The sequence below is a fragment of the Phyllopteryx taeniolatus genome, chromosome 5 (genome assembly GCF_024500385.1).
Source record: "Phyllopteryx taeniolatus isolate TA_2022b chromosome 5, UOR_Ptae_1.2, whole genome shotgun sequence".
NCBI classification, from domain to species: domain Eukaryota; kingdom Metazoa; phylum Chordata; class Actinopteri; order Syngnathiformes; family Syngnathidae; genus Phyllopteryx; species Phyllopteryx taeniolatus.
The window spans coordinates 30,523,324-30,532,415 of record NC_084506.1 but is presented as its reverse complement, the minus strand read 5'-3'; the positions used below and the strand labels follow the sequence as shown (position 1 = coordinate 30,532,415).

At 42.9% G+C, this 9,092-nt stretch overlaps 1 protein-coding gene and 1 long non-coding RNA gene across 5 annotated transcripts; one reads left to right on the top strand and one right to left on the bottom strand.

Moving 5' to 3' along the window:
* The first annotated feature begins 61 nt into the window (after nucleotides 1-61).
* LOC133478622 (uncharacterized) lies at nucleotides 62-3,361 on the top strand. Of its 2 annotated transcripts, none has more exons than XR_009788724.1 (3): nucleotides 62-176; nucleotides 264-385; nucleotides 2,840-3,361. It is a non-coding gene; the product is annotated as an uncharacterized LOC133478622 (long non-coding RNA). The 2 variants fall into 2 exon arrangements; XR_009788725.1 differs by having other exon boundaries at nucleotides 264-397.
* Nucleotides 1,969-7,226, bottom strand: syt18b (synaptotagmin XVIIIb). Of its 3 annotated transcripts, none has more exons than XM_061774888.1 (5): nucleotides 6,522-7,226; nucleotides 5,574-6,434; nucleotides 3,966-4,106; nucleotides 3,080-3,240; nucleotides 1,969-2,978 (listed from the first exon to the last, which is right to left on the bottom strand). In XM_061774888.1, the coding sequence occupies exons 1-5, from the start codon at nucleotides 6,664-6,666 to the stop codon at nucleotides 2,796-2,798; spliced, it is 1,491 nt and encodes a 496-aa protein (XP_061630872.1). In that variant the 5' UTR covers nucleotides 6,667-7,226; the 3' UTR covers nucleotides 1,969-2,795. The 3 variants fall into 3 exon arrangements, with proteins under 3 accessions (XP_061630872.1, XP_061630871.1, XP_061630873.1); XM_061774887.1 differs by having other exon boundaries at nucleotides 3,948-4,106; nucleotides 6,522-7,225; XM_061774889.1 differs by having other exon boundaries at nucleotides 2,792-3,009; nucleotides 3,948-4,106.
* Nucleotides 7,227-9,092: the final 1,866 nt, after the last annotated feature.

Here is a 9,092-nt window from a genome sequence, read left to right as displayed (position 1 = left end):
AAATATTTTCTTTCTTTCTTTTTCTTTTTTTTTTTTTTTTTTTTGTATATATTATAAAGTTAGAAAAGTCAACTAAGACAATGACATCCTGGACGATTTTAAGATCATGGCCAGACGCCTCTTGTAGGTGCCAAGTCGTGGATGTGTCGTGGATGCAGATCAGCCAAGCATATCTGGTCGGTACCGTCTTCCCTTGTTATGTAACAAATTTATAACAAATGGACTGTCATTTAAGACAAACTATATCCTTCATTTTTGTTCAGGATAAAGCTTCGTTATCCACTCAAGTGCCGAAGTGGGAGGACACCGTGAAAGAGCTTGAAGTCTTGCTATCTGAAGTACTTTCTCACAAAGAGCGCTTGATCCAGGTGCCACTACAGATACAGTAAGATCTACGGTGAATATATTCATCCCAATTATAAGAGGGTGTGCACAGTTACGCCACCACACTATTTATTTTGTTTATTTTTACTTCCCCTCTTGAATGGATTAAAAAAAAATCAATTAATGGAGTTGTACAGGATGCACCTATTGAGACAAACCTCTATAACAAGGTTTACAATGTAAGGTTTAGGCCCGATTAACAATCCTCCCTTTTCAGTGTATGAATGTAATGTCCGCTTATAACCTTTTACCATGAACACACTCTAGTTGCCCACATTACAGTCCACAATCCCGACTGAATGACTAAAATATTAACATATTGTAAATCCCTGGCCTCAAATTACGCTTGATTATTCACCTTAACTGACTGCAAGTGAGGATATTTCATCAATTCTGTATGAGCATCTGTAACAGATTCAAATTAATATCATTAATGGTATAATCGCAGCACACAGATGATACCATGAGGAACAGCCACCGATCATCCATTATGCTCTATACATACTGTATTTGCAGTAATCCCAGCTCCTGCATTAATTAACAAGGCTCACAGTACATTTGCAAGGGCGTCTGCATTAACACACGTTCTATAATCTCAAAAATGAACCTCTCTGCTGTATAACTAATCCGATTGGAAGCTGATGAGGAAAACTGCAGGAACACATCTGATGTGGCCGTAGTAGCAGTCGTCAGGCAGAGCCAGCAAGGCCTTCTCTGCTGGCCTAAACAATATCAGAAGCACTGACAATGATTTACAACCTAGATTGAAGGTTCTATTTGTTCCATGGAATTATATAGATTAATTTCCAACAGCTGCCACGGTGGGCGACCGGTTAGCACATCTGCCTCACAGTTCTGGGGATCGGGGTTCAAATCCCGGCCCCGCCTGTGTGGAGTTTGCATGTTCTCCCCGTGCCTCTCCGGGCACTCCCAAAAAAAAATGTGCGGTAGGTTGATTGAAGACTCTAAATTGTCCGTCGGTTTGAATGTGAGTGCGAATGGTTGTTTGTTTATATGTGCCCTGCGATTGGCTGGCGACCAGTTCAGGGTGTACCCCGCCTCCCGCCCGAAGCAAATGGAAAATGGATGGATGGATGTCCTAAATGTAGATTTTGACTTAGTGGCGGTTTGTTGTCATACGAAATTCCTTGTGTGTCTTGTAACATACTTGGCCGATAAAGCTGCTTCTGATTCTGATTTCTAGACTGCCATTTGCTCCTTGACTGCAAACACACCTTTTCCCTACAGTATATAGCAGATGGAAAGCTGCATGATGTCAGTTCAAATTTACAAACTCTAGCTGGGATAGGCTCCAGCAGCCCGCGACCCTCGTGAGGATAAGCGGTAAGGAAAATGGATGGCTGGATGAATTCCCAACAGTGTATTGTTCACTAGTGCTAACCAATAGTCCACCTTACTGGCCAACATTAAATAAAATGTCATTAAAAATATTCCCCTTGTAAAGATTCCAGAAATGTCCCACACGTTTGCAGCCCAACTCAGCAAGTGACAAGTGAACGTATACGTGCCTGGAGCAGGGCGGTGAACATTTGGGGATTTTCAGGAACTTCATTTATTCCGGTTTATACTTCACATCCTGACATGTACAGTAGCAGGTGAACACTTTGACACACTTTCTCATGCTGTTGGTACTGTAGATGTACAGTTAAATGCAAATGGAGCTGGGAGACGAGCAAGATTCAATTTCATTGTGGTTGACTATTTATGATTCTATGTATGCAGAGCACCTAATGCTAATGTGCTTGTTGTGCTAATCTCACACAACCAATATGAGGGGCCTGTCTTTAAAAATAATCATGACAAAAGATTGAACTACCAAAAGGTAAAATACACTACAGTAGACTTTCGATAAAATTGTCAGCATCGTGTTAAGTATACAGTGGATATAAAAACTGTGACTGGCTGGCGACCAGTTCAGGGTGTACCCCATCTCTCGCACGAAGATAGCTGGGATGGGCTCCAGCACGCCCGCGACCTTAGTGAGAATAAGCGGAACGGAACCATTCACATTCACACACCTATGGGCAATTTAGAGTCTTCAGTCAAGCTACCACGAATGTTTTTGGGATGCGGGAGGAAACCGGAGTACCTGGATCATGCCATAACTGTTATAGTTGGCGCTTTTCAATACGTGACACAAAAAAAGTCAGTTTCTGTTTGAAGTTATTGTTTGATTTAATTAAGTTTCGATAGTTGCCTGATTACTTTGGACATGCAATTTCTCAATTTTGCCATAACATTAGCAAAGGCAGTTTGTTCTTATTGCATTTGCTGTGTTTTGAAATGCACAAACACACATTTTGGCACATCAAAATAAGGCTAGTCATTTTAAAGTTGCCGTCACTTCACGGCAAAAGTGACATATCAGAATTTGATATATTGGATGGTGATCATATACAGTACATATTGCTCAGTCGGGTATGTTTCTCCGAAGGTTCTGGTTGAACTGTGTGCCAGCGCGACCGCTCCCCTTGCAGACTGCACGTGTCCCTCCAGTGAGCACGTCCCACATCTGCGGCCTCAGCACCGATGAGGACTCGACCGAGGACTTTGCATTGTGATCGCGCGTGACTCTGCCATGTGGGAAAGGAGGAGGTTGAGCTCCTTCAAATGCAAAGGATGATAAAAGACTAATAAGACTAACTCTATTTAAACTGTTAAAAAGCAATCGTACCTGCATGATTATAAACTCCACCGTGAGTGGTAAATGACTGATGTTTCCTGGAGGGAGGTCAAACAGGAAGTAGGAGTTCCACACAGCAAACGAGGCTCCTTTTGTTCCTCTGCTGCTGATCACAAGCCCGTCGTGATGCAGCTTGATCACCACTTGGCAGTCTGTACACAAACACTGATAGTCAATGATGTGGGAATAATAACACAATAACAGATGCTCTCACTGTTGGTGGTCATGCAACAGACTTTGATATACTGTATCCAGTATATGCAGTTGCGGATATCAGCTGCTCACTCATTGTTTTTGCATGTGACGCGACGAGCTTCCAAATGATTTTGGATGCTCATGAACGTTCGCCCCATGTTTATCATCCCAGTTAATACACTGTAACACGTCATACAAAGTAGAGTCACACAATGCGTTCTGTTTTGTTGTGTAAATATCCATTAGGCCTACGTATAGCTACCAGACTGACCTCCTCTGGTCAGAATTACGTGGTATCCTGCTCATGAAATTGAGATTATAATGGCTGCCCACTGCCATGAGCATAAAGCCCAGACATGCTCATGCAAATAAAGATTAGAGGTACACTGAAGATGGAAACACTTTCCTATGAGGATTGTGACTAGTAAAGGATTAGACCCCAATGTCATTTAAAAAGGGATGATCTCCCGCTTCATTCCGGTCCTGTAAAACATCCCATAATCCCCTTAACATTAAAAGCAACAGGGGAAAATAACAGGGGAAATATTTGACCTCCCCCCCTGCAAGGTTATCTGTCCCTGCAGTTTACATAATATCTGAACGCATGGTGTCAGGGGGACACGAGGTTGCAAATTCAAGTGGCCCGATTTAACTCTGGTTCGACCTGGTGCAGTCGACGTACGGACGAGCATCTCCAGGTTGTCGGCCCTCAGGACGGCCACCTTGATCCGATGTGTGGGAGGGTTATAGCGCAGCAGAATGAAGATCTTTGGAGGACAGCTAAGCCCCTTAGACATCTGTACATCCTGGTGGCTCACACATTCTGCAGTAAAGGGCACAAGTTCAGAAAGAGAAGAAAATGTACTTGCTCTTGTTTCATGTGTTTGTGTTCATTTGATACCCAGCTAGGCCACGGAATAGTCCACGTACTAGTAGGTGCTTTGTCCTTACTAGTGAGACGTTCAGCGCAATAGTAGAACAACCACTGACAATGTCTACCTAGTGATTTTTCTTTCCACGACTGTATGACGCTGTAACATTCTGCATTGTTTGAACAGTTATTTCAATTGATTCTTTCGCATACTACTTATAGGGAGCCCGCATATCACTCGTGGTACTCGTATCACACTTTAAGAACCACTGAACTAGTGCACATTTTTGCCTCACTATAGTAACATGTCCAGTGGTGCCTTGAGATAGGATTTTAATTTGTTTGGTGACCAGGCTGGTACGCATATCTAAACACCTGTATCTCCAATGATATTTCCCCATTGAAATAAATGGAACACAATGAATGCTTCAAACTCCCTCCCCGAAATTATTTTTTTTTCTGAATGGTTTTTCTTTTCATCGTAAAAATTGCACTCAACACTATTGTACTGTATAAAACACACAGCAATAACATTTTCCCTCCGCATAACCTGCTAACATGGAAAAGGCGAACACAGAACACGACTGTACCTAACGTATTGTCTTTTGTTGTTCTTCTGCGGGGTCGATTGGCCTTTGGCAAAGCAGCTCAATGGTGCATTACCGCCACCAACTGATATTGTCCTGCCACTGCAAGGAAACCAATGTCAATTGATGGTGGCCGGATGTTGTCACATTGGCTGGCGCTAGCTAGTGGTATGGGTGTGAAGCACACTCGTACTTCAAAATGTTCTCGTCTCAAGACAAAAAAATCCACTAAGCGACGTCTCGTAGCAAAAAAAAAAAAATAAATAACAGAAACTTGGAAGTCAAGGGATTCATACTCATATCTTAAGACACCGCTGTAGTTGTTCCACTATAGTGTGCCCTCGTCGTTCTACGAGATGTTCCTCCTGGCTAAGAACTGTGAGATGCTCAGGTCATGTCACAACTCTTCTCGCGCAATGAACAAAGAAAATGACGCAGGTTCTCTTTGTCAATGTACTGGTTGATCGTCTGACCCACATTAAAGGTAAAAACTCTGAGTTTGTAGTTTGGATTTGAAATACATCTTTAGTACCACCAGTCCTGGAACCACATAGGCTCCAGCTCCCCACACCCTCGAACCAACCGAGAAGTTGATGCTTGACAAATGTGTGTGACATTCTAGTAATACATGCTAAAACTGCTAAAAACAACAAACAATAATGTGAATATAAGACTTTTGCACAGCAGGGTTTTTGCCGAATGAGAACCAAAACGATTCTTCTTTGGACCACAACCTTTTTGGGCATCCATTTGTTTGAATGGAGCTCTTTTGTAAAATAAATCTCACGGCTTGTATTCCAGTCTCTTCCGCCACATTCAGCCTGCAGCTCACCCAGCGCGGTGCCTGTCAGTCCGTGTTCATCCTGTGTGTACACAGCTATTCTTAGGGTGCACCTTTGCAGCGCCTCTGCAGAGCTCACATTTAAAACCACGACCCGGCCGAGGCCGCCCTGGATGGTCGCTTGTACTAAACAGGGGTGGAGAGGCGGAAGGCAGGCCTGCGTCGACACATCATCCAGCCTGTGAGATGACCCTGTGAGCCTGAGGACTGTGATTGTCAGGGTTCGTCTCTCTGGGGAAAAGAGCAATGTAAAATTGAGGTGGGGCGTCGCTGCTATTGATGATTTGCAGCTGGCACTGGAGCCGTAAGCCATTGAAACCAACGGGATCGGTTCCTCGGCCGTGCTCGGAGAGTGTCTGCTGAGCCTACTGTGCTCCTGGTATGATTTACTATTGCCAGTCACAGTGCAGCGTCTCTGCAGAGCCTTGGATAGCAGTTTGGGAAAAGTAGGCAGCGAAGCATGGCTGGTATCTATGGGTTTATAAAGAGGTGGATTGCTGAGGCGGCGCAGTGAAAAAAAAGTCTTCGGCTGCTCCTTCCGCTCAGATGCAGAGCGGGCTTCATTAGAGAAGGACCAGGAGGTAAAATCCCTCTCAAAAGGGGCCGGGCTGGTGAACGTGGACGGGTAGTCTAGCGTATCTCCGTCCAGCTCGTCGTATTGAAGCCTGGATGACGACGAGGGCGCTCCCGAGGAGCCCAGGCAATGCTCTACGGTCACAGGCTCAGTTGAGGTCACATTTTCTATCTCTTCATCACAACAAATACGACTCCGCCACCAGCACAGAACACATCCCAGCAGCAAGCACAGACAGAAAGTGATCAGTCCAACCAGAAGGAGAACTTGAAGGTGAACTGCAGACAAAGAGAAAATACTTGGAATTACGAAAAATGTTTTAGGACAAATGCCTGCAGATTCTGATGAAAAGTTCTTGGCTTTACCTTCCAGTTGTTTGGCGAAGAGCACCTGCACAAGCAGCCAGAAAAAGAGGATGACCACGATGACCTCGATCATACCCTTGCAGCAAAAGAGCACCACGGACTGCCACATAGGCTGGCCTGCATACTCCTCGTCGGGATAAGCCATCCTGCCAGAGGGCGCGCAGCGCCGAACTTGCAGTCCCACCGAAGCAAATAATTTGCATTCATAAATTGATTCCTTGTGTTTTCTTGACTTGACCAGAAAGTCATAGTTTGGGGAAGGCACCGAAACGTCCTCAGTTTCAGCTTCCAACACCTCCTGTCAAAGTATCTTGATTGCTTGAGCCAACATGACAGCTTTCTGCAAAAATGTAGATAATCGAAGCAAAACAAAGTAGGCTATCCCAATACTAAATACTGTATATAGGATTTTCTCATGGAGATTGCAGGTTCTTCCTTGGGAATAAAAGCATATTTAAAACCAAGATTTTTGTAGTTGCTTCCGACAAAAGTAGAACAGTGAGTCCCTCGGCTAGAGTGGGTATGCCAGTATTATTGCTATCCAGAGGGTGGGGTCTATGGGCGGCGATCTCCATCTCATAATGCCTCTCATGGTCTCTGTATGCTTCCTCCCTCGTCAAGACTGTACCAGCTGTCGATCCAGCAGCATCACCGCGTAATAACCTATCCCGACAATAAATCCCGCAATCCATCCCCGCGACCTCGTCCCTGCCGTCCATAACGTTTTAGCTGCACTTCATGGTTTCTCTGTTATCTGCCTTTTATTACAACAGTGCCTTTAGATATGAGTTGAATTCATTTTATGACCACGCTCATAATTCAAAATACACTATCAATCTTTAGCTTTCCCCAAAAAATGAAATTAATGGAAATTCCATTAATCCGGTCCAGCCTCCCCAAATGAATAATAATAATAATTGTTTAAAAAATGAACAAGGAAATATTATGCTGTGGTCTGATGTGTCATTATTTTGCATTGAAAATGTAATTTATAATTGAAAGCTAAGATGTTTATAATGAACAATTACATTATTAAAGTGTAAGTACAGAAAGAGTTGAAAAGGTGTACTTATTTATTTCATGTGCAATCTGATTTTATATATAGCGAGAGAGAGAGTGGGGGGGAGGGCTTGGTGGCGCAAAGCGCCCCCCAAGGTCCAAAAAGGGGACTGCAGGACATGACAAAACCCGATTTTGCACAATACCACGCCTATCAAGACTTAAATCTTTTTTTTTTTTTTTTTTGATTGTTTGTTTTTAAATGAAATTTGCCTCCCATCAGTCCTGGCATTGCTGTGTCATCCAATTCCTCCATTTTGGTAGTCGTGCTCTGATGTGTGCGTCAGTGTAATCGGTGTACCAGGAAAACATGCACTGACATACTCTTGGTTCCGCATTGTTTGGAACACAAAATGGGATTAGAGCTCTCAATGCCATGAGTCACATTAGGCCGCAATTGCAGTTTCTGTAATCTGTATTTTTTTTTACAGGAGCAGGTGATTGGCCTACTGTCAAACCCCAGCACTTGGTATTCCTGGCCAGCCAAAATGGGATTAAAATGCATTAATTTCAACTTCATTGGAATTGGGGTTTGTATGATATGTGTAAACACGAACAAAGCCTAAACATTGGATATGGTCACGTTTGGTAGCTCTTTCAGATATCTTGTGTAAGACAAGAGAGTGGATAGGGTATACGTTTAATTTATAGTTCACCTGATCTGTAAGGAAGTGCTACGGCCTGTTTTACTGAATGCGGAAATTGGTTGCGCATAACTCGTATTAATCCAACAACAACATTTTGGCTCGTGAAAATGCTGATTGGCTAGTAACTCGATTAGCCACGGTGGCTGGTGAGCAAAAAAAAGTCAATGTCAAGCTCTATTTGGTAGCCAGTCTGCGGTGTTAAGCATTAAGCTAAGCGGACTTTCTATCAGGCAAAATTACATAGCGGTTTTAAATACACGTAATTCTCTTTGTTTGATGTTTAGCTTGACAGTAAACTTCAACTGGAAGGACAATAAACAGTTTGAAGCTTCTTTGGTGAAGACTCGTTCACGATCTGAAAAAACTGCTACTTGTTGAGAACTGTGTTGAGATACCATACAGTGCTTGTATCTAAAGTTTTTGCTCGCAAGTCAAAGCGGAAAAAAAAAAAAAAAACCTAAAATAAATATCAGCCTGCCAATGGCTCGTATCTCAAAAAAACTTGAAAGTCCATTCACTCTTATCTCAAAAGCGCCACTGTATTTAATTTTTTATTGGATGACACGGATTGAAGAAAAAAAAAAAATACACAGCAGGCCAGCTCCTGTCACCAATTTAAAAAACTGTTTCAAATGTACCTGCTTGGAGAATAAACACAGAAATGATTTAAAAAGTATTAGAAATAATAGTTTCAACAAGAAATAGTGTATCTCGAAATTACTGCTGTTGTATTAGCTGTAAGGACTAGAAGTATTTTTTAAAAATTATTATTAACCGTTTTAAACATGCACCAGTACAACCTTTGAAGCCAACTTCCCGCACTACCTTACTAGATTGGTTATCGTGAGGAAGGATCTTGTTTTGG